Genomic DNA, 26,475 nt, shown 5'->3' on the forward strand with positions numbered 1-26,475 from the left:
TAATTTCCATGATATAATGACCTTTTGTCTCGTTTTAGTATAATTATTTCTATATCCTCAAATTGAAATGTATTTATTTATTAAATTAATACTTCTTTTAACTTGCAAAAAGGACCTAGTAAAAAAAATTCCAGTGTTTCATGATAAGACACCAGCACAACGCATTTTCAAGTAAGACAAGAACACTTCCCTAATTTTCTAAGCCTATGAATTAACACTGTAGCTAGTCACAGATTTAAAATCCAGTAGAATCTTGAATTAAAAATAGTACTATGAAAACCAAAATATACTATATTCTAGTACATTATAGTTTGGTATAGCACTATTTTCTTTAAGAGTTAATCCATTACCTTCTACTCTGTTGCAACCTTCCACGTATTCATGCACAATCTTGGACATGTTACAACTTCTTACTCGGTCCACATGTAAAAAGGAAGTATTCATTGGACACTCAGGATTAAAGGCTTTTCTCTAAACCAAAATTATTTAAGACAGAATTCTGTAACAATTTCCACTGGAAACATTTTTACAGTGCCAAATGCATTGTCCTAAGAGAGAATGTTGCAAGACATTCTCCATCCTCGATTCTCCATCCCTGGAGATATTTAAAAAGAGACTGGATGTGGCACTCAGTGCCATGGTCTGGTAACTGCAGCAGTAGTGGATCAAGGGTTGGACTTGATGATCTCTGAGGTCCCTTCCAACCCAGCCAATTCTATGATTCTATGATTCTATGATTCTATACACTTGACAAGGACAAAACCTCTGGCTTCCAGCAGGGTAACATTTTAGGAGAGTAGATTTCTATAAGCTAAACCTGAAACACTACACAGATGACAGCCTCTGGCCATACTATGGCAAAGAATGCCTAATCCTGAAGCCCTGGACTCTTATGTGGCAAAAGTTTGTCCCTGTAGGACCCAAAAGATAAGCACAGGCAATAGGGTACCAGCAACTTTGTCACCCGTGTGTCTCTGGGCCCTGTGGTGAATCAGTACTCCCAGTTTTCAAGTGGTTGGATGCTACACAAGAGGTGTGGATCCTCCTCACCCTTCTTCCCCTCCAATCTGCAAAGGCCTAGCCACAAACTTTAAACAGCTAAGAGCAATTTGGATGGAAGGTGCTGTAATTATGCCCTGTTCAAACATGCTAATTTGGGAATTACTTGGCATTACCAATGAAACTGTTTAATTAGGTCATCATAACTTGCAAAACTATGTTTAAAGCCTAGAGGTTGATATGTTCTTTAATGTAGAGAGAGATTTTTTTCTTCAGACATGTCTTAGGTATTTGTTTTTCAGAGGAAAATGAAAACCTTGGAAAAAGCTTTTTAATGTACGGAAATAGCATTTAGGCTCCTATTATGTATAATTTTACAGGGAAAAGGAAAAAAAAGAGAGATTCTCCTTAAGACCTGCCCCCATGTTATCAATAGTTTTATAAATACCTTGTAGTTTCTTCATGGTACTTCCTCTTTTGTCTTCACAGCCTTATCATTCTTAAAATTTGTGAAAACTGAGCACTTGATATAACAATTTGATCAGTCTTTTTGTAAGTAGAGCAAATTGCAATGCCACTGATGCAGGCTCTAGAAATAATATTTACAGAATATAATGTTTTAATTATTAGATAAGTATATAAGATATAAGCTTATTTATATCATTTAAACTAGAGTACATGTGATGGAACTTCACTATCTTTAAGTGCTATGTAAAGAGTTAACAAATACATAGTGTTATCTAAAAAGAAACCTAGGTAATAAATGACATAATTTCATTATTATAGGAAAATTTATTTCATGCTTACAGATAGATTTCCACCCATGTAGCAGATACTCCCTCATCTTGTTTACATGACATTCTGATCTCTAAACTGGAATGATATGGATTCAATGGATGGACAACTCTTTGGATAAGGAACTGGCTGGATGGTCAAGCCCAAAGAGCTGTAATCAGTGGCTCAGTGTCCAAATGGAGATGTGTAACAAGGGGTGTTCCTCAAGGGTTGGTACTCAGCCCAGCGCTGTTTAGCATCTTTGTTGGCAACATGGACAGTGAAATTGAATGCACCCTCAGCAAGTTTGCTGATGACACCAAAGTGTGTGGTGAAGTCAACATACTAGAGGGGAGGGATGCCATCCAGAGGGACTGTGACAGGCTGGACAAGTGGACTCGTGCAAACTGCATGAAGTTCAACAAAGCCAGATGCAAGGTTCTGCACCTGGATCAAGGCAATCCCATGCATGAATACAGGTTGGGAGGAGAAAGGACTGCAGACAGCCCTGAGGAGAAGGACTTGGGGCTGCTGGTGGACCAGAAGCCCAACATGAGCCATCCATGTGCTCTTGCAGCTCAGAAAGCCAACTGGGTCTGGGGCTGCATCAAAAGAAGCACAGACAGCAGGTTGAGGCGGTGATTCTTCCCCTCTGCTCTTGTGAGATCCCACCTGGAGAACTGTGTCCAGTTCTGGAGTTCCCAGCACAAAAAGCACATGGAGCTCCTGGAACATGTCCAGACGAGAGCCACTAAAATGCTCAGAGGGCTGGAGCACCTCCCTATGAAGCCAGGGTAAAGAAGTTGGGGTTGTTCAGCCTGGAGAAGAGGAGGCTCCAAGGTGACCTCAGAGCAACCTTCCAGTATTTGAAGGGGGACTAAAGAAAGGTAGGGTTAGGCCTTTTTAAACAGGTGTGTAGTGAGAGGACAAGGGGAAATGGTTTCAGACTTGAAGAGGGGAGATTTATGTTAGACAGTAAGAAGAAATTCTTTAATTTGAGGATGGTGAGACACTGGCACAGGCTGCCCAAGGAAGTTGGGGCTGCCCCCTCCCTGGAAGTGTTCGAGGCCAGGCTGGATGGGGCCTTGAGCAACCTGGTCTGGTGGGAGGTGTTCCTGCCCATCTAGGGGTTTGGAACTAGAGGATCTTTAAGGTCCTATCCAACCCAAACCATTCTATGATTCTATGAAACACAAATTACTCACCAGAAAATAAGCATTTTAAAAAATGGATGAATTGTGAAAATATCCTAACTAAAGGGAAAGCATGACTAGAAGTGCATGCTTCATCTTAATATCTCTGAATCCAGTGGTCAGTTTTCACTAAAGCAATTTCATGCTCAAATATTTGATAAATTTGATAAATCTTTGGTAAAGTCGTGGTTTAAAGTTGTGCAAGGCACCTTTGTGCAAATCTTTGAATTAATCAAAGTTGGCACAGCACTGCCAGAAATTTTTCACTGACAGGGCTTTGAGCAACCTGGTCAAGTGGAAGACGTCCCTGCCCATGGCAGGGGTGTTGGAACTAGATAATCTTTAAGGTCCTTTCCAACCCAAACCATTCTATGATTCTATCATCATAAATATAATCTTCCTGGAGGAGAACTGTCTACTGAGAATCAGAACTCAAAGATCAAGAGAAGGACATGTAAAATGATGAGGATGCTTCTTGCTGTATATTTTATCCTAGTACAAATCCAGGATACGATACTGTTTACACAAAAGCTGAATCTTTTATGCTTAAATGCACTGTACTGAAAAAGGAAAATATATTATTTGCTATTGGTACTACAGTTTGCTATGCATTGTTTGAGAAATAACCTAGTGAAAACCATTTGGTTTGTTATCTCCTTAGTTGACCAAAGGTTTTCTAAAGTATCACTGTTGACAGCAATATCTATGCTCTCAGAGTAAGATTTATTTGCTACTCTGATGAACAGGAATAAAACCTGGAAAGCCTGGTGACTCTTTAGAGGATCAATTAATATAGGATATTTTTACTGCAGGCATGCAAAATGCTATTAGAATTTTAAAGGATAGAATATCTATTCTATAACAATTCCTTGGCTCTTAGATGGTAACTGTAGGTGAAGGAAATAATAAAAAAATAATTTATAAATCTGCTAAAAGAAGTTGTTCGATGAGTCATTGCGGAACTGCAAATAATTATATTCAGTAGATTTTAGAAAGACAGGGTTTTTTATTATTGCTCCATTGTAAAGAAGTGTAGTAGGGGGAAGAATGGTAATTAATGTCATTAGTACTTCCTCTCTTTTATTCTTATTTTTCTGAAGGTTATACTGGTAACAGGAGAAAAAAAAACCACTTTCAGCTGCTAGGCTGCTGTCTTCAATTCAGCCCAAATGAATGGAGGGTTATGAAATGTTATGTGTATAAAGTGTTGATGAACTCAGCAGAGCAGAGATATGGTTCTGGTTTTAGAAGTTTGGCAGCCCTGTCTACCATCTTGGCAGACTACACTGGGACTGAGTGGGTCTGGAAATTAGGGGTTTAAGGAAATGAGGAATTAAGGGGTGAGGATTATAGCCAAGAGAAGCTGATGAACATAAGGCGAGGTGGGTAAAGAGGCACTGAGCAGCCATTTCTGCCTGACTTAGATATGGTTGTTTAAGAGGTTATCACCCCAGATGTCTGCACTATTCTTCTGATGGATGTAGTAGCCCAGCAATAGGAAATGAAATGGCACAGCTGCTTTATGGCTGGGTCAATGTACAGCAGGGAGTATAAGATTTTTGGGCCCTAGGCAGTAAAAGGGCACCTGACCTGATTGCCAAGTTGGAGGTGAGATTTCCTTAGAAAGAAATGTCCTACTCCTAGTGATGCACATTTGTGTTATTTAATAATTCCTTAATTTAAAATGATGTGTAGGCCCTGTTGCCCTGTGCTGTCTGCATTTAAAGTTGATTATGCCAGCTGGAGTTATGACTTTCCTTAACTGTACTTCACAAAGCTTTACAGAAAAAAGTCAAACGTTTCTAAAGTTTAAAAAAAAAAGCATGTCATAAAAGAGAAAGAGAATTGAAATGGAAAGGATTGTTGACACTAACTGGTGTGCCAAAATAGAAACCCAAGTCTGCATGTCTACTTTAACTTCTGGCCTCTGATGGCAACTTCATTTTGGTGAGGTGTGATCAACATTTTAAGTGCTAGTAAGCAGCTTCCCTAGCAAGGGGCAAATAAAAAAATCTTGCTTGGACTGATTTTTGAATGCCATTTGGGTGCTTTACAATACTTTTCCTGGTCTTATTACTAGTAGAATGGAGTGCCGTGGCTACTTAGTAAAACAAACAATAAGGTAAACAAGAGGGAGAAAACAGCATAGTTTTGCATAATCCAAAAATACTCTAAAATATACTTTTTACCCTCTGGGATGCTTTGCAATCTACTGTAATTACCTTTTATTCCCAACTCATCTTCTCATTCCCCCTTGAAAATATCTTCCCTAATTTTTTTTTTCCAGCTTAGGCTTCTAGGGATTCTCAATCTGTTGATATAGCACTGCTTCTTCCTTCAGCACTGCTCCTGGTGGCCTTTCTCCTACTGCACTGGAGGCAAGAGAGAAACTAGCAAGTGCCAACAGTTACTCAATCACTAGATCCATGAACGTCATGGAGAATTATGCCTGCAAATATTTATTTTATGGAAGCGGTGTGATCTGATCTGGCAGCCTGCTGTCCTTCAAACCATGTACTACCAACATGACCTAAAAATATAGTGCAAAGATAGCACATAATGTGATATTTTAGTGTTGCTACAACCTGAAAAGCCACATCATCATTGATATAAAAGTTACAATGCACAGCTCTTCCTCCTAGGTATGACTTGAAAAAGTAGCATCACTAAAAACAAACAGGTGTTAATGAAGGCTTAAACTGAACCTTCCCTTCTTTGTAAGTCAAGATAAGCACCTACAATAGGTAATCACTGGTGGAAACTCCTTATTGTCTCATGCAGAAGAAGCCCAAACCTACAGATTCTCAGGCATCAAGCTTGTCCTTCAACTTCTTTCTTTATCTGTGCTCAGACAGCAGTTTAGTGCAGTATCATAAACAACTTCCGAGTAGTTTTGTTGGAATACCTATATAAAATCCTTAAACTGGCTGACAGTACTTATTTTCCTGGTTTCGACATCAAAGAAAATGACAGAACCTTCTCAAAACCCACATCAAACAATTCCTGTCATGGACTAGGCAAAGATCAAAACTGCTGAGTTACTTATTTACTAGCCACACATACACACATGCATACTCTATGGCCAAACCCAAGGTTAGTTCTTACACTTCTGTGTTTACTCTGGTCTGATGTTTACACAGCACAAGAGAGCTATTTGTGTGATCTGTGAACTGACTACTGTTATTCTCTTTGCATTTCACACAGATATTTGCTGAAAAGTATATGGCAATATGCTATCTAAAAGTGCTGCAAGAAACTTCCTGAAAATATCTAAATGTCTGCTGAAGCACACAAACCTGAGATGCTACCAACAGCATTGACAACAAAGGAAATGGACTTCCACCACAAGATCCAGATCATATACAACATCAGAAACTTGTAAGTCTAGCAGCAGGATGACATAACAGGGGTGTCAGTGCAATTCCTAGCTGTGCAAAATCCAGAATGCCTCTTCTCTTCCTTCTACCAGTTTCTCCAAATCTGAAATTAATCTGACCTGTACTACAATTAACATACCTAAATATAATACACAAACAGTATTTTTGAATTTTCCATTTCTTGTATTCTCCAATAAATAATTCGAAAAGAATTAAGGATAAAATAATCTCTAATGCTACAATTTTCTTCCTCAAAATGTTTTTAAATGCATTCTTATAGGCATACACACACTGAAAGATCTGAAGCCAAAGAAGAACTAACTAATGAATCTCAAAAACTGCCTGCAGGGAGTGCTAAGTAGGAAGAATGTATTTATTCTGACTGTAAATCCAATCTCTGCTCCACTTCTGTGACTGCTTTAGTAGCTGACTAAAGCAGCCATGACATTTGCAAAACAGGGCACAAAATTCATCAGAGTATCCGCACTGTAGATGCCAGTATGTAGGCCCTTATTCCTTCAGATTCATTACCATCAGAACAATGGAACAGATTTATCCTATCTGACAGACACTGGGAGTGCTGGGCAGCTCTTGCTAACACCTCACTGGGAGATCAGCTCATGGACACAAGTAATAGCTCTTGACCTGCAACTTGTTAGTTATGGCTGCCTTTACTTAACATAACTCTTTGTTGATAAGCATTGACAGAACTTCAAAAATTAAGATTTCATGATGCTGCATATGGCTCCTATATGACAAACTTTGTTTTTCTGTGCTGGATAATACACACATATTGTATTTAATATGAATGCTCCCAGCTAAATAACACACATATTATAATCTACTTGCACACTTCAGAGCCTCCAGGCTGCTTACATTGAAATAACTAAGAAGGCAAGTTTTTAGCTTTTCCACAGAAAATTTAGACTCTACTTCAGCCAAGCTTTACTAAGGCATGAGGGAGTCTGAAGCCTACTGGTTTACTGCTGTTATGATGGACGGTACGTGAATCTCTGATCAAGTGAATATTTTTCTGAAAATAGAAAAAAATCCAGTTGAGAGTTTACCAAATGTCAATTGTAGCAGTAATGTTCTTTAAACTCTTTCGTATTTACCTTTGTATGTAACTTTGTGTTCCTGCCCGTGCAGGGGGTTTGGAACTAGATGATCTTTAAGGTCCTTTCCAAACCAAACCATTCTATAATCTATCATAAAGGATGGGCCAAAGTGAAAGGCTCTAATTCTTTTCTCATCACAACTGCATATTCTCTGAAAAGATGAATTGTATGTATATAAAAAGAGACTGTTAATGTGGCATAATAGATGGAGATGAGGGACCATTACCCTTTTTCTCCATGATGTGCTTCTTCTGCATATGCAGACTGGAAGACTGTTAGAGGCTTCTGCTGTATCACATTCCAAGAGCTTGGCTATCACCCTGCTTCTTGGGAGTTTGGCAAATGACCTCAACGAGAGCAGGTTCACATCTCATCTCCAACTGGCTGAATCTGCCAGCCCTTAAGCACTTTCTCAGAGCACTTCTGAGAAGTAAGTCCCTGTCTTCAGTTTAAATCACAGGCCTGATAATTCTGTGAACTAGCTTGCATTTTTGTTGAGAGATTACTGCTGTAAATGACAGAGCTCACTTTTGGCTAGATGCATAATGTTACTGAGAACTCTCTGTTCTGGCTTGTGTTTGCAAGATACAACTTCACTATTACCTGCTGATTTAAATAATTTGCTGCTTACCATATTACATAAATATGCAATGTATCATCCATATTTGGGTAGTCGTTAGTGAAGACCTGGATGAGATGACTACCAAGTTCCTTGTCATTTTATTAGACTTCTCTCTTTCTGCTATTTCTTTTTTTTTTTAATTCTCATCAACAACATCTACTCCTCCTATTAGAATCACACAGTTAATTCCCCTTTTGAAAACTTCATAGATAGTAATTGTCATGTCCTGTCTTCTAGCTGAACAGGAAAATACATTTGATGAAGTTCAGGATCAGAATTGAAACTAGTTTGGTAGTTTAAACAGAATACCAATGCCCCTGACAAAATGTCTTCTACTCTTCATCTGATACTTACTGAGGAGCCCCTGCTGATTTCTTAGTTATATCTCAGTATCAGTACTCCAATTTCATCCTCCTTTTACACACTTGGCTATTTTCCTCTTATGGAACAATTCTCTTTTAACTTTCATTATTCATCTTTTTATTTCCCCTTCATTTTTCTTTCACTTTTCAACTATATTTTCACGAAAGATATTATCAGATCACTCTGTTCTTGGTGTCTCTACCTTCTAATTTTAAAATCAGCATGTTTCATTTCACCATATGAAAAAATTCAACCACCAATTCCATGTTGGCTGTGTTTCAGTTCCAGATTTGAAGCCTGTTTGGATTATGATCAGAGTGGGTAACAGTTACAAGACTAATAAGTAGAAATCTTCATCTCCTCCAAATTCTCAGCATGATCTTCTAAATCATTCTGAGCAATAATATATTACCGTACATTACTCAGGTCTATAATCTGAGTAAAATTTTTCTTTTTGAGATCTCTCTCTACATTCTCCATAATTTGAAGAAAGTGTGAAATCTTGCAGATTTTTTCTTAATAAAATGCCATATATATTAGCCATCCATTTCTCTGGCCTTAACAAATGTAGAATGCATCTTCAAAGATTACTTTTCTCTCTTGTTCTACCTTCCTCTCTGAAATACATCCTTATTCCTCATTTCCTATAGAATCACAGAATCATTTGGGTTGGAAGGGACCTCTGAGATCATCAAGTCCAACCCTTAATCCTCTACCACTGTGGTTACCAGACCATGGCACTGAGTGCCACATTCAGTCTCTTCTTAAAAACCTCCAGGGATGGAGAATCCACCACCTCTCTGGGCAGCCCATTCCAATGTCTGATCACCCTCTCGGTAAAGAATTTCTTCCTAATATCTGACCTAAACCTCCTCTGACAGAGCTTAAGTCCATGCCCTCTTCTCCTACTGATGGCTGCCTGGGAAAAGAGGCTAACCCCCACTTGGCTACACCCTCCTTTCAGGGAGCTGTAAAGAGTGATGAAGTTTCCCCTGAGCCTCCTCTTCTCCAGACTGAACACCCCCAGCTCCCTCAGCCCTTCCTTACAGGACTTGTGCTGGATCCCTTCACAGCCTCCTTGCTCTTCTCTGGACCTGCTCCAGCACCTCAATCTCCTTCCTGAACTGAGGGGCCCAGAACTGGACACAGTACTCGAGGTGTGGCCTCACCAGTGCTGAGTACAGGGGCAGAATCCCTTCCCTGGACCTGCTGGCCACACTGTTCCTGATACAGGCCAGGATGCCATTGGCCTTCTTGGCTACCTGGGCACACTGCTGGCTCATGTTCAGCTTGCTGTCAACCCAAAGTCCCAGGTCCCTTTCTGCCTGGCTGCTCTCAGCCACTCTGTGCCCAGCCTGTAAGGAACAAGAACAAAAGGCCCACAGCAATTGTTAACTCTCCAGTAGTTATAGTCAAGCAGAGTGCACTCTAACCAGCACAGCTGTAGAGATTTGCTAATGTAATCCCTATCACATGTTGAAAAAAGAATAACATGAGAAATATAGTCTTTTTCAACAACCACACTCTAGTAAAAATTAGCACTCTAAGGGAAGTTCTTGCAGTTCTGGCCTTGTTAGCTGAATTTCAACATGGAAAAACTATTTATGATGCCATTATAAATAGAATTTATAACAGAAATGTTGACACTGTTGCAATACTTCCATGTGATAGACTCTACTTCACCTTGTCCTTGGCTGATGGACACTGTGACAGTCCAGTATGGAAATTTACTGGAGAAGACCAACAGCTGGAATGTTCTGTGTCCTGGAAGGAATTGTTCTTTTGTAAGCAAATTAATGGTTTTGAGCAGAAGAAAGGAGGCAATTAAAACTCCATGGTAGAACTGACCTCATTCTCTCAGATTATACCTGTAATTAACACACCCATGGTAGCAGTTCAGATACATGTATCTAGGCTACAACCCAAGAAGCTGCTTGAAGATTGCAACATAGCCAAGATGGCACTAAAGCTAGTCCAGGCTAGCAAGACTATCTATCTAGCTTTGTAGTCAGATCCTGTAGCCTTTACTAGGCAACTGTAAGTTGTATCTAGATGCAAATTAACTAGCTCAGCATTTAATGGAAGCCTGTGAAAATTACAGTGATTGTAACAGTTCTACTTCACTGCAGGAAACTGGTTCTCTGTTATTAAGTTAATTTGCTCAAAACTAGTTGTGCATATTTTTTTCTAAGAAAACCCTTTGATTATGTAACTCAAAAAGTATCTTGGAGAGATTGACAAAGCATTCTGAAGAATTAACGCTACTCCTTTGCAGCCTCTCATTCCTTTGCCTTCTCCCAAGCATGTTCTCATGTCCCAGATACAGGCAGGAATGCTGAGGAGTGGGTTGAGCCAGTAAGCCTGTTTGGCACTGGTTCTGGATGAGTGCAAAACATCAGCAAACTGGATGGGCCTCACACTGGGCAAGTGGAAAGATGTGGAAGGGGGGAGGCACGTGCACCTATGTCTTGGTGAGAGTGGCAAGATAAATTTAGAAGTCAAGTTGTGAAGACTGGTATGACAAGAGTTAAAGTGAGAAAAACCAGAATAAAGCTTGAAACTGATACCTTTTCTTTTAATGAACCTTCTGTCTTTGATTAGTAGATACAACAGGAATGCCTTAGGATAATTCTGTAGGCTCTAGCTTCTCCAGACTTGAGCAGAAAAAAGATGGAAGCAATAAGCTGCAGAGAAAAGATGTCGTAGCAAGAATCCTGACAACAGATGTGTGAAGATGATGAAGCCGTATGTCAAATAATTTCAGAAAATGAACAGGCTCTTGTATGACTAAGAATAACTTGTGAGCTTCCGTACGTTTTAAGGCACAAATGAATGGCATGGCTGGTAACTCTAATCAGGCAAAATGCTCATTGTAATTGGATTCTTAAATAAAAATATCTGCCCTAGTCCACATGCATTTAGCCAGTACATTGAGTTAATTAGCAATAGGCAGAAAATGTTTTCCTGTCCATATGGAGCTTCCATTTTGTGAACTGAAGGAGGTGGAGATGGCAGAGAAGAGGAAGATGGAAGGCTTCTTCTGAGCCCACAGACACTTACCACTGGTCAAAAGAAAATGTAAAACACAGTTGCTCTTTAAGGCATATGAGGTCATTAGAAGTTGCTTTATCATAAGCTTAAAATGCTTTTCTGAGACTAGTGATGTTCAGTGTGTTAATAGTGATGCTGAAACAGTAACCAAACATTACTAGAAAAAATACTGACAAAACATGACAAAATCTTACTCTTTTAAAATCAGAAAATCATTGATCTCTGCTTATGTATTTCACCTAAAGAATTTTTCCATCTTTTTAGAGAGTGCCAATTGATAAACTTTTCCCTGATTTTTCTTATACCTTGTTAAGGAGGTCAAAGGCTGGATGAATTGTGTAAGCCATGGTATGTTCACCTGGCAGTTGGTTGGCCTGACAAATAATCTGCCATAAAGCAATGCAGATCTGTATTTCCAGACATTAATTGCTTCATGGTAAAGTGCCCAGACCTCTTTTACCCTGCAGCAAAGTAGTTTTATCCCTCTTTCATTTAATCAGATGTTATTCATTCAAACTGAATGAAAAAGCAGTATCAATTCTCTGCAGGATTCGATGCACAAACACAATTGTGGCTTAGCTGTTCAGTCTGTGCAAATTCTTACTTTAGCTTACCTCCTGCTAAAGTGTTTACAAGACTATATACTAGAGATGGCCTGTGGAATTTAGAATGAACTGGTAAGTCAAAGCATACATTAACCTTGAGGGAGACTAGAACAATACTCCCTCTTTTTACTGGGTGTCAAAAGCCTTTCATTTCTGTTACACCTTTGATACAGCTCTCCCATTAGCCATTTGTCCTCTACCTTTTAACAAGAGACAGAAAACAGCATTTATTGTTTTTCTATGAGCAAAGACAACCTCAAACTGTCCCCAGATGACACCTTTAAATGAGGAGATGACTTGGTTTTCATTTGATTTCTGTCCTGGTATGCTCTTTTTGACACATCTACATTGTTTAGTGACGCTAGGAGTAAACAGGACAGAGCTGGGGCTTCCAAAATTTGTTTTCTCTAGTGGTAAAAAGGACTGTAAAATCTGACCTCTACAAAGACTGTAAAATTTATTAAATCTACAAAAGGTTTAGCCTTGCATGTAGGGTTCTGCAAAGATGCCATCCTGACAGCTATTAAACACTTGCAGCCAAATCTCTGCTACAGCAAAAGCAGCAGGGTCTTGCCTGAGACCACTGCAAACAAGCTTCAAGATAAGAGCTCCCTATAACCTTTTAAACCCTTATACCATGGCAGAGACCTTTTCAATCATACTTGTTACCTGATATGCAAATATAAGGTAATCAGTTACTGGGAAAGCTAAATCTGAAGATTTCTGTGGTGCATCAATATTCATGATTCAGACTGACATTATTGTTATTGTTACCTGCTGAATGCCACTTTGCTTTCTACCACTTTGTTCTCCTTTCATGCTCCTATGAAACTACTTTACAGAGCTTGAATCTCTTGGCAGCTTCAGCTGAATGCCTTCATGAATATAAAATGTAAACGTGAGAGAAAGTAATTGGGAAGTAAGAACTGCCACGGTACAGTGAGTGACAAATACTCACTGTAGTTATAAATGGTGTGCAATACCAGGATATGTGGCCCAGAAAGAAGGCTGCTGCTTTTTAAGAATGTGAAATTCAAGAGCTTTATCAAAAGATTTTCAGGTATTTAAATGGACTTATGCCACACATAACGCAGAGATCACTCATTAAGACAGAGAAAAATGCTTAAATGTTTAGAGGGGGGTATTTTTAATTCACTTTTGAAAGTCTCTCTCTCTCTTTCTCTCAAGAGACTCGATACACTTCATACATTTATTCAATGCTGACAGCATGCCTGCCTGCCTACTGTTCTGAGCAGTTCAAGCAATGAGAGAAAAATTACACTTTCCCACAATAACTTATTTTCAAGACAATTTAACACAATGGAAAGCCTTCTCTTAACTGTAGTTTCAGAGACTGAGACACAATACCTATCATTACCTTTCAGTAGCACTGACAGAAACTTAAAAAAGGTACTGTAAAAATAAGAAGCTCAAGCAACAGAAGCAAACCAGCTGTTGCTATTAGGAAGCAATAATGGTTACCCTGTTTTCATTCAAACATCCAAAAAATGGTGTTTGAAAAGCAGATGTTTACTGCTGATTTGGTGAGCAAATGCAAATAGTTAACTATTTTATTACCTATCTATCTAGTCAAAAGCTAATGCTAACATCACCCAGTAACCCATAGAATGACACTTGGAAAATATTTAAATAATCAAGTATATGTACACGTGAGTCTCCGTGTTAACTGGAACCAATGTATCTATATGATAGATGTATCATTTTTAGAACATACCTAAAAAGACATTGTGAAAACTGAGGGTGGAAAGTATCTCTGACATGACAGTATTTGAAAGGATGACAATGATGTATGAATCTTTTGGTTTTATGCAGCTTATATGTGAAAATTGAAACTTAGTATCTTGACATCTTAAAGTTACTTATGTAATGGGAATAAATATTTTTTGAAATGTGCAAAAAATAGCTGTATATGGCCATCTTGAAAACAATGAGGGAATTTAAAATTTAAACTCCATAAAGAGGTATTTATCCTTTCATAGCTAGCTAGCTAACTGATAGACATTTCTACACAAAGAACAAAGTAGAATTTAAGACATCACTGTTACGCATCACTGTATACATAAACAACTGGATTTGGGGAAGGGATACAGACTCTTCCCTTCTGTAATTACAATAGAAGTTTAAAATGGAAGGAAAAGAAGAATCCCACACCTCCTTTCCCCAAATCTCAGCCATTTTGTTAGCAATGCTATTTCATATCCTGTGGTAGGAAGTAAAAAAAGCCCCCTAACAAATTCTTGATCTGGTGGATTTCCTGGTGTTAAATTTCACATGGTCAGATGTTTCCATTTTTTCTTGAGTAGTCTAGCCATTTCTTTATTTCAAGGGATTGACAACTTTGAGATACTTTCATTCCAAATGCTTTAATTCCCTCTTATTTTTATCCTCTATCAAGCTTCCTTTTAACAGTTGTTTGTACAGCTAAGCTTATGATTTCTTAATTTATGACTGATAAGATTAACTGCTGACATAAACTGGTAGTTCACCAGTTGATGGAAGAATGATATAACAAAAAAAGAGAAAGACTTGAGTATCATGGGAGTTAGTATGGGCCACTAATGTAAGTCCACAGAAAAGGGTTGAACTGAGGTATTTTCTAACAATGAAAGGTACATAATTGATACCCATTTTAACAGTTCCTACTAAAAATAGTTCTGTTGAGCTTTACCTACAGTTCTGGAAAGATGACTTTAAATTCGAATGGGTACAAAGAAAGCTTTCAAGATTGATAAGGGGAATGGGAATTCTAATCTGCACAAGGTGACCAGTGCTTTACTTAAGCACTAAACAAATAAAAAAGAGTGCTCCAGCCCTTTCAACCCCCAAATACACAGATTGCTCTCTACAACTAAATACTTGGGAATAAAGAACAAAATGCATTCTTTACAGTAACTGACAGTACTGATTTAGTAACAAGCTATAGATAGTTGTCATTTATACTAAAAAATGGTTAGAAAATGTTGAGGAATGTTGCTGTGGTTTGATTTTAAGGGTCACGATTTCAGCCTGCAGTCCATTTTAGGATAAAGGAATTTGTGGCTGAAACAAGAAGATGAAAGTAAGTGAAAATGAATCTCAGAGCCATACTCTATATTAGCATACAAGTGCAGGTAAGCCCTTGAAGGGTAACAACATGACTCATCTCATTTGACAGGTGAAAGAAAAGGCAGACGTAGAAAATAAGGAAATTTGCAAGTGACATTCCATTTTATCTATTCAGTCTTAAGCTAAAGAGCAATACCCATTTTAGGGTAACAGAAAGACATCAGAAAAAAAAAACCCAACAATAACCACTTCACTTCTTTTTAAAGGAACTTTCCAAAATGTGTGACAGATGAAAATGGGTTGCAATATTGATACAGATGAGTCAGACTTAATTCTGTGATATCTGGAGTATTGGACTTATGTTCCAAAGAATTCTCTAGAACTCAGAACTTAGCTAACGAAGACTGTGAAGAGTTCCCTTGATCAGCAAAAAGCTAAGGATCTTTCCCTTTATAACACACAATGAAAATAACCTGAATATCTGTTAAGTTCTCTGAAGTCTGGTTTTGATATTATCTTGAAGAAGCCATTTTTGAGGCAAAGTTGTGTCTTTCTGACACTCAATTGTTTCAATACAAGCAATAGTCACCAAATGACTTGAAATGGAAAACAAAATCTCCTTGAGCCACATACACTCTTCATTACCTACACAAGATTATTGTTTCTGTAAAAATGATAACATTAAAAATAAAATAAACTTTTTAACTTATCACAGAATCCTTTCACTGCAAGAAAACAACAACAACAACCCCCCCCCCAAAAAAAAACAACTACCCACAAAACCCCCAATGTATTATTACCTGGTTGGTAGAAATTTGGTGAAAGTTCTCTGGCAACTGCTCTTGCAACATCACATTCCTGCCGAGCAGCTTGAGCAGCCTGATCCGCAGCATCAGCTTTAGCTCTTGCATGTGCAGTTCTGTACAGATTAGAAAACAGTTTAGATGCAGAGGAATCTTTTATGAGTTGCATTGATAATGTGAGAGCAAAGGACTACTGTCCTCAGCTACCATGTACTATGTTGCATGGTGCACTCTTATGCCCACTTGCTGTCAGTAACTGTAAATTAAAGTATTTCAGAATCAACATATTGTTTTCCTCAATTTCTGCTGCTCATCCTCCTACCACATTTACTTTTAGGTACACAATTTACAGCCCAAGCTTGTAACTAAAATTTCTAAATTGGAAAAAAAATAGTATCTGATTTAAACCTGGGATTATGATTTTAATACACAGCACCAGAACGTGCATAGAAGGTCAGACTGGGTTGACACTGACTCCTAAACAGGGATCTGTGAAATCAGGATACACGGTGTTCAAGGGGACTTTACAGTATTTCCAAGTTAATGGTCAGTGCTAATTGCCATGTAAAATTTTTTGAAGGGCAAAACTGAGGTATGTTGGCCCAAAAACTTAGAAATATCTCCCACAGTCAGACTGTTTTGGAAAGAATGGGATGGAAAACATGTTTGATCCTTCAACAGGCATTTTTATAAATGAACACTTAACAGTTGTAAATTCTTGTAACTCACTGAATTTCAAATCTAAAACCAAGTATCTTTTCTGAAACCAAGACAAGAGTTTGGAATACTTTTGTAAAATAATCTGCCCTCTGCTTCCACTTTTTTCCTCCTGCTATTTCTTAAAAAGTCTCAAGAACAGCTTGTTCAAATGCCTCCGATTCCAGACTGTGTAAATTGATACTTGTGTTACTGTGGGATTGCATCACTGTTTGTCCCATCTTCCATCCCCTATTCATTTTTTAAACAGTCATCTGTTTAAAAATTCCTGATGGCAGTGATCTCCCTGTGCCTCTACAGCACTAGCACATAGCCTAGAGCTATGAAATGGTTCATTAGAACAGAGGGGAAGCTAAACGTGGCAAACTGGCAGAGCTTTTTGAGCCTCTATAGATATTAATAACATTTTAAGCCAGATTTATTAATTCATGATCTCAGGAATTTTCTCATAACATTCTAGTAGAAAACTGACACTCAGTAAGAAAAAAATTAGTTAAGAGAACTACAGCAGCAGCAACCAAATTCCTAGTGGCACTAATCAAAGCAATCAAATAAACGGAAACTTTCCACAAATTTCCTGTAAAACTTTAGTTTTATTTTCAAGAAATAAAGTGGAGTTTTATGTGTTTTAGATGAAGCAAAAAATTACATGTTAGTATCAACTAGAATGAGCATCAAGAGATTAACAGTATGGCAGACTTAGCATTTCTAAAAGGATGTTTAATCCCATAGGGTACTTGTATAAACACAGACATAAAAAAACCACACAGACAGTTTCATCTGTGGTGCCTGGAGAAGATTTATTTAAGTTACATCCTCCCTAAAATGTGAGCAGGGATAAATGCTGAATGTTATTTCAAAGCTTAGTTTGTCATAATTTACTGGGTAAGTATCAGCTCTTGCTGCCTTCTTGCAGGTCCCTCTAGGTCTCTGAGAAAAAAAAGATAACAAGCACATAAACAGCAACACTTTGGACTTGTACTCAGGGATGGGTGAAATAAAACTGTTAATCAAAACAAATAGTGCAACCCCATATATGTTCTGTGAAGCTCATGAATGGTTGTACAGTATGTACTCACGTAGTAACAGTCACCAAACCCATTCTTTCTCTATAATCATTATTTTCAATTAGATGAGCTATTCTTAGCTCCTGCACAATTATGTCTATGTAGCATAAACTTAATGAAGCAATCCTAGCACTGGGACATTGCTTTGTGAGACAACAGTGTAGTCTGCACATAGATAAACTAAACACTGATGATCCTTTTGTGATGATAGAACAACTAGACTATTCCCATATAAATATAGTCTAATACTACTGCCACTGCTACAACAGACATTTTAAAAGCTAATATACTAAATGACTAGCAACAGGAAAACATCCTGTAAGGATAGTACAGTTATTTATTGATGCCTGTAATTTTTTGTATCATTATATCCAAGACACAAATCCCACATCCTGGCCAAACATACAGGATCAATTAGTTAAGGAAATAAATGGTGACATGACTATAAAGCTAGTGAAACTTTGTCACATGAAACTGGGCAAAGAAAGTCACAGCAGGAAGAAGACAATGGAACAGAAGGTAACTGAGCACTGCTTTATTTGGCTGTCTTATCTCACACTTTTTAAAAAAATTTTTTTTTTTTTTTTTAATTTCCTGCACTTCATGCAACTCCGCCCCTTTTATACCCACAGTCTGGAGTTCCAGCGGACCAGAACAGGAGTGACTGTTCAGACAAGAATGCTGCTGAGGCTCAGTGGCCACTCAGTGGCTCCAGCAGAGCCTCAGTGCTGTCCTGTCACTGAGACACAACTCAGCAAGAGGAACTGAGGGGAGGGTGAGGCACAGGAACAGTGTTCAACCTCCTGAGCTAACTAACCTTCGACCACCCAGACAGACGTGTGGGTATGTGGCTGTGCTGAGATACTTCCCCAGTTGCCTCTTCAGCAAGCACCACGGATGGCACAGGGAAAATAGGAAAAGGAAAAACTGGCAGAGCCAGTGCTTTGATACAGAATAGAAGCTCTGTGCTTTGCCTGTGAGTACAGGCTCTTCATTATTTTCCTTATTTGCTATTTATCACCTTGGCATTTGGACGGTTTACTGGCTAACATCAGCAATGTGTACTGTATTACCCCAATTTACAACTGTATGTTCAGAGAATTCTTTCCCTTCCTGAACACTTGTAAGTGTCAAATCATAAAAACTCAAATAATTTTTCTGTTGCTATTAAATTTCCTTTAAAAATTAAAAAAAATTTATTCTGACTTTCACACTTCTTTTGTTTTCCAGATTATCTGTTTACAGTTACTGCTACCTGGCTCTACACCTCATTTCTACTTGTTCTATTCTGCCTTCCACTGTCCCCCACACAGAGTGTTAATATAAGAGGGTACAGAGAAATATGATTTGAATGACCATGTTTATAAGGGAGAGATATCAGAGAAGAGTAGCACCACTGAAATAGAATCCATTTGCTCCATTTATACCTTACACAGTTTAGTAAAGCCTTCTTTACCTCTTGTTCCTGGAGTAATTTTGTCAATGTGAAGTCTTCCAAGTTTTGTTTGTTATCAGAAATTATTCAAGGAAATTTAAATCTATGATATACCCAGTGAAAATGACCCACATTTCAATTACCCACAATGTACTTGAGAACTGCTTTTTTTCCCCAGAGCACTCTGTCTCTTTTGCAGTGACAAGAAATCTTCATGAGAACTTCTGAAAGCGAAAATTCAAAATAGGTTCTCCTCTCCTTTCCCTCAGTCAAGAAAGAGACTGCGATAGGCTTTTACATGCTGTTCCACATATTCTCCAGGAAGGGTCAATAAGAAGTTTCAGCCATGAAACAGAAACTATGCAATTCACAGACTGCAAAATGCTGTGGGAAAATAATGAGTGACCTGCTTTGCAATGCTGCATTCAGGTTCTCACTCCCTGCAAACAACACTGAATAATTGTTCTTTTAGGTGAAAAGGCTTTCCTTTGTAAAAATTCATTCTTAGCAACTGTAACACACAGTACTCATTACTGCCCTCTGAATTGCCATGTGTTTTTTTACATGTGAATCTACTCAAAAGTATCATCTCCCCATTAATATGCCATGTGATGTCTCGAACATGTACCTGAAAGCTTTCAAACCAATATAAAATGAACCAATTCATATTTAGAGGAGCAATCTACCACTTAGCTGATGAGCCCACAGTGGTGGTAAATGCAATAATGATAGGGAAGGAAATCAAGCTGTATGTATGGCAGGAATCAAAATGTATTTGCACTAAGGAGAACCTCACAGCTATAGCTCATGCAGAGTGTTGGTCCCAGGGGACAGCTTATGCAGTACCTATATCTATCAGTCTCTGTCATCAATGAGCAAGGGGTGGAGGACCAAGGGCTGAGTAACTTTGCCATTGTTAGAAATTTTATTTGGATTCATATCTGATTTTGATAAGATTTTGAAAGAACTGAAAGAATGGGTCTGATTTTGAAAGAAGCCAAAGCTTTCGAGACTGTGGGAAAACTGATACCACTACTGATAACCTTTTTTTCCTGTTTGGTTGGATAGGTAAACATACACACATATCTTAGCTGCACTCAAGAGATTATAACCACAAAGTATGGGGCTTCTTACAAGCAGTCTCCACTTACAGCAATACTACAATTAGATTTCTATCTACTTATGTCTGAAAAGTGACTTGAGGGCTGAAGAGCTTAAACAAAATTATCTAGCATTCTGAATTGACAATGCCTATATATAAAATGCCATGTGCCTGGAATGTATTATGTAATGTTTATCTAAATTTAAATCCCATTTAGAACTGTCCATCATCCTCTGGATTATTTTGTATTTCCATTTTATCTTTCAATTCACTTGTAATGCTGCCTCATTCAGAGTCAACTAAAATGTAAGCAACATATGTTTACTTCGTTTCATTTTTTAGCTTCTATTAAAAACACAGTGATTCCAGCATAAAGCTTTCCAGGAGCTTGCCACTTCTTAAAATTATGCAAATAATTTCAACAGTTTTCTATTTGCCAAATATGTGAAATACAGTTATGTTCCCATCAAATAATCCTAAATTAACAATCTTAACAGTGTCACTTATCAACAGATTTTGATATTGTAAAAAAAAAAAAACAACTTAGTAAAGGCTAAACCTACATAGAGTTCTCAGAGATGTATTTAATTAATGACAGCTATCTAGTCTATCTGAGTAACATCACATAGCAAGGGTTACTACCCATATAGAATAGTCACAAAGTCATTCTGGCTAGAAAAGACCTTTATGATCATCAAGTCTAACCAGTAACCTAACTCAACCAAATCCAGTGCCAAACCATATTCCTAAGCACCACATCTATACAATGTTTTTTTTTAAACACTTCCATGTCTGTCTTATAGTGGGGGGCCCAAAACTGAACACAGTATTTCAGGTGCAGCCTCACCAGTGCCAGCTACAGGGGGACAATCTCATCCCTAGTCCTGCTGGCCACACTATTCCTGATACAAGCCAGGATGCTGTTGGCTTTCTTGGCCACCTGAGCACACTGCTGGCTCACATTCAGCTGGCTGTCAACCAGCACCCCCAGGTCCTTTTCTTCCTGGCAGCTTTCCAGCCACTCATCCCCAAGCCTGTAGCATTGCATGGATGGGGTTGTTGTGACCCAAGTGCAGAACCCAGCACTTGGCCTTGTTAAATCTCATATTATTGGCCTTGACCCACTGATCCAGCCTGTCCAGATCCCTCTGTAGAACCTTCCTACCCCTGGGCAGATCAACACACCCACCCAGCTTTGTGTCATCTGCTAACTTAATGAGGGTGCAATTCAACCTCTCTTTAAGATGGCTGATAAAGTTACTAAACAGAACTGGCCCCAACACTGGGCCCTGGGGAACACCACCTGTGACTGGCTGACACCTGGGCTGAACTCCACTCACAACTCTTCAGGCCCAGCCACCCAGCCTGTTCTTTTTTAACCAGACAAGAGAACATGTGACCAGTTTCTTCAGGAGAATGCCTTAGGAACCAGTACTTAAGGTTTTACTAAGGTCCAAGTAAACAACATCCACAGCCTCTCCTTCACCCAGGAAGCACTCACCTTGTTGCAGAAGGAGATTAGGTTTGTCAGGCAGGACCTGCCTTTCATGAACCCATGCTGACTGGGCCTCATCACCTGTTGCCCTGCACATCCTTCAGGACACTGGCACTCAAGATCTGCTCCATAACCTTTCCCAGCACTAAAGTCGGACTAAAGAAGCCTGAAGTTCCCTGGGTCCTCCTTCCTTCCCGTCCTTGTAGGTGGGGATAAATTTTGACAACCTACAGTCAAATGAGACCTCCCAGGTTGTCCAGGACTGGTGGTAAATGACAGAAAGTAGCTTGGTGAGTAGTCCCTCAGTAGCCCTGGCTGTGTCCCAGCTGGCCCCATAAACTTGTGTTTGTCTAAGGGTTGCAGGAGGTCGCTAACCATCTACTCTTGGATAATGGGGCTTCATTCTGCTCCCTGTCTCCCAGCTCAGGAGATTGGGCACCCTACAAACAACTGGGCCTACTACTAAAGACTGAGGAAAAGAAAGCATTAAGTACCTCAGTGTTTTCCTAATTCTTGATCGTTATGTTTCCCTCAGCACCCAGTAAAGGACAGAGATTTTCCTTAGTCCTTCTTTTGCTGCTAATACAATGTAGAAACATTTCTTGTTATCTTTGACAGCTGCAGCCAAGTTTCAAGTTGGGCTTTGTCCCTTCTAATTTTCTCTCTGCATAGCCTCGTATCTTTGCAATCCTCTTGAGTGGCCTGCCCATTCTTCAAAGACTATATACGCTCCATTCTTCTTTAAGCTACAACCAGATCTCTCTCTGTTCTGCCAGGTTGGTCTTCTTCCCCACTGGCTTGTCTTTTGGCATCTTTAAGACTTCCTTCTTGAAGACTGTCCAGCCTTCCTGAACTCCTTTGTCCCTCCAGACTGCCTCCCAAGAGACTCTGTCAACCAGTCTCTGCAACAGGTCGAAGTCTGCCTGCTGGAAGTCCAAGAAGGCAATGCTGCTGACCCTTCTCCTTCTCCAAGAATAGAGAATTTTATCATTTCGTGGTCACTATGGCCAAGGCAGCCTCCAAATGTCACATCCTCCACAAATCCATCTCTGTTGACAATAAGCAGATCCGGAGGGTGCCTTCCCTGGTTGGCTCCCTCCTTTTTGAAACTGGCATTTTCTAAAAGACAATCCCATCTTCCTAAATTCTAGATTTTTTTAGAAAGCAAAGAATATTACCAATATTCTGTTTTCTCCAGGTATGAAACTTCACAACTTTTTAACCTTTATTTCTATCTATTGGAGGCTCTTTTCTGAAAAACCAAGCTCTGATAAAATTGCTATGGACATCAATAGTATTTCTAGGAAAATATGAGCTGAAGAAGGATAGAAAAACCATTCTTTGCTCATTTTCTCCTTGTCCCCATTTTTCTTCCATATTCTTCTGCTAGTATGTATCAGTAATGAATGCGATGTAATGATGTAGCATCCATGTCTTTCTTAACACTGCAAGTGAGAGACTGGCATTTATCAAGTGTGCTAGTCATCCTCCTCATCTACTTTCAGTGATACTGCATGAAAAATAATATTCTGCTATGGCAGGATTAAAAATACACATGTGTACAGCTATCTAGAGATACCTAAGAACTCCTGACTCCATCTGTCTCAGCAGCTCATTGCTCTAATATAGCTTGGAAGAGAGAGTAGATCATTGAATGCCAGCAAGAAATGGAAGTCTCAGAGAGAAACACAGAGAGGAAAAAGACTGAATTACAGATATTGCAATACAAGAGCTTCAGGTCACTGAGAAACTTAAAGTGCTCCTAAGCTACAGATTGAATTGACCAAATGAGATTTACGTCCTCCATCAGGAAGTCTGCGCTTAAAAACTCTTCAAAGTACTTTATTTTAATTTCAGCTAGACACTCCTTCATGAACTAATTTCACTCAGGAACTGGACTATTGTGGTACTTCCAGTAAAGTCTCATGTAGTAAAGTATAAGCAGATCTGCTATGTACACACTGCTGGCACATTGAATTGTATCACCTTCCTTAATAGATTTGATTCTGAAAACTCCTTCCCAGACTAAATCCTTTTCTCTGATTTTTCCACTCCCAACTTATACTAGAATAACAATAAACAAAAATACAAACCTTTAGCTAACAACTTCTGCAAAACCTGAGGAATTTCTTATAACTGGCAAACAGCCAGCTTGATTTCAGTACTTGAAAAAACCTAGGGGTAATGAGTGGGGAGCCAGATATCAGTCTTGGGTGTAAATAACAGCCTCCACCAACAGCATCTACATACATACAGATTTACAGGCTAATAGTATATAACACCAGACCTCATGCTTTAAAAAAGCATAGATTTTGCCAATCACGTCATACATATGTAAAGATTATGGGTCCTATAACTTATCTTGATTACTTTAACATATTTTGATTGTCTTCAAGGTTTCTCATTTTGTACATTATGGCAGTGTAACTAAAGAACAGCATAAATTACATGGCATTTATAAGGCACATCAAAGTGGATTAAAAGGTAACTCTGACATCTCAAAGCATAATGAAAAAGACATCAAAGAAGAAGGTTGATATGTGCTTTTAACCTTAGGAATTGGCTTTTCCTCCAGAGTTGTATAATATTTTACTTTTAAAATGTCTCAATACAAGCTAAAATGTACTATGGTTGGGCAGATTACACAGCTTCAGCATTCAAAAAACCCCCCAAAGGACACTTTTCTGTAACCTAAAGTTCAGTGATAACAACTCCAAAACACATTCTTGCTGTACTTCATAATCCAACATCCATAAAACCTCTAATGGAACAATCAGATCATCTGTGTCTCAAGAAGGAAAAGAAATGCCAGGACCAGACAGCAACTGAGGGTCTAAAAAGACAAGCTTTTTAACTTAAACTTCTTGAGCCTCAGATCAACCCATTATTGAAGAAATACTGAGAAGCCAATTGTCATGGTGTATACAGATATCTGACAGTGGAAAACGAGGGAGAAAAAATGGGAAACACAAGTGATTCAGATAAAGATATAACCACTCCAATGATTAGAAGCTGGATTTGGGCAACCTTGAAATGTTTTGGGTGTATTTACACAGAAAAAGATGGATCTTTCTAAGTCTTTAAAATCGCATTATGTAGCGAACTAAAAACCCTCTTTAATCTATTTACTGAGAAAAAAAACAAAACTAACAAAAACATGCCTTTTTGTTTATAGGAAGTGAGATTAGATGATTTAGGGACTGTTTATATTAGTTATTCCAGAGATCTGACGTAAGTGCTCTGATCATCTCATAGGAGGCACTCTTCTTACTCCATTAAATTAAGAAAGTTGAACTCTTTAGTTTGCTCCTCTGAACTCTTTGGATGTTAAGACTCCTGCAGCATTCAGCATGAACATGCTCTGCTGTGCCTACAAATGTATGAATAGTCACTATGACAAACACAAATTTGTGTTTCTTGAGGAAACCATTGCCTTCTTATACCAAGATTCAGAATGTGTTTGCATTCTCCTTTAGACCTCTGTGGTCCACATCAATAAAACCAGAAACACGAAGCAACTCAGAGATGCCAAGGTTCCTGTAACTTACTGCAGTCACATGTGTACTTAGCAGTTCAGAAAGATTCTAGGTGAATGAAGGATAGCATCCCCAAAAGCAAGTTATTTTGGAAAATTCACTTTTAGCAATTCAGATAAATAAGTCAATTTTCCCACTGTCTTTCAAGCCCTCCCTCTTGATCTCCATTTCTCTTGTTGGGATGTTTCAGATGTTTCATCTTGTTTCAGATGTTTGAAATTAAAAAGTAGTTTTAAATTGCTATTAAGTATCACTAAAGAAGTTAAATTTACATGGCACTCTTGGGTAATTTTAGGTGTCCCAATAGCCTGGCATTATTTGCATACCAGATAATCTGCTCCTGGATAATGGAGCTGGCTCTTCATGTGATGTATTTAAATTTTATATGTCATTTTACCAGGAGCTTGAATGAATGAAGTTTTCCTTTCATATTAATTGTACTTGACCTCAGCACTGGCACAGAAATCCTGAAGAAGGCAGAGTCTTCAATTCCAGCAAGAAGAGAAGCACTATTTTAAGCAGAAAGCAAGTTTTCCCATGGGGAAACTTGCACTTTGGGCAAAATACACTTCTGTATACTACGCTCATAGGCTTTTCCCACCATGTTTTCCAATTGTGTTTCACTGCCAGTATCTTTTCATATAACTAAGTGCCAAGTACATCTACAGAAAAGTTTAAATCTTAATATGCATTTTTATATCCTAGTTTATAGGACAGACTATTAGGAAGTGTCCTTAGTGAGCAATATATTCTTACATGTTCCTATTCTTATATGTTCCCTGGCCCCATAATGTTAATTCCTGCATTTTTTTTTTTTTTTTTTTTTGGAATGGGGTAAAGAAGTATCTGGAAACAATTTGTTATTTCTGATCACCAAAGCAAATTATATTGGTTGACTAAAGACAGCTTCTGAATCTAGCTGGAAGCACTTGAGCTTCAGCTGCTCTTGATGACACAATGAACAAACAAAACAAAAAAAAGAGAAAAAGTATATATGTGTGTATCTATATATACATATATATATATATATATATATATTGCCCTTCCCTTCATCATAAAATACCAATTTCAAGGAAAAAGAATCCCATGTATTAAGGCTTCTGCACAGGGAAGGCAAGTGTGTTCAAGGAAATAGGAACACTTGGACCATTA

The 26,475-nt window shown here is 38.5% G+C and overlaps 1 protein-coding gene across 6 annotated transcripts in view; it reads right to left on the bottom strand.

Moving 5' to 3' along the window:
- Window positions 1-26,475, bottom strand: part of JPH1 (junctophilin 1) — an 83,912-nt gene that overhangs the window by 15,521 nt on the left and 41,916 nt on the right. For all 6 annotated transcript variants that reach the window (XM_030444104.1, XM_030444102.1, XM_030444101.1 and 3 more), the window contains exon 3: window positions 15,969-16,087. In XM_030444104.1, the coding sequence (XP_030299964.1) occupies window positions 15,969-16,087 (119 nt within the window). The remainder of the gene's footprint in view (window positions 1-15,968; window positions 16,088-26,475) is intronic.

The sequence above is a fragment of the Calypte anna genome, chromosome 2 (assembly GCF_003957555.1).
Source record: "Calypte anna isolate BGI_N300 chromosome 2, bCalAnn1_v1.p, whole genome shotgun sequence".
In the NCBI taxonomy this organism is placed as follows: Eukaryota; Metazoa; Chordata; class Aves; order Apodiformes; family Trochilidae; genus Calypte; species Calypte anna.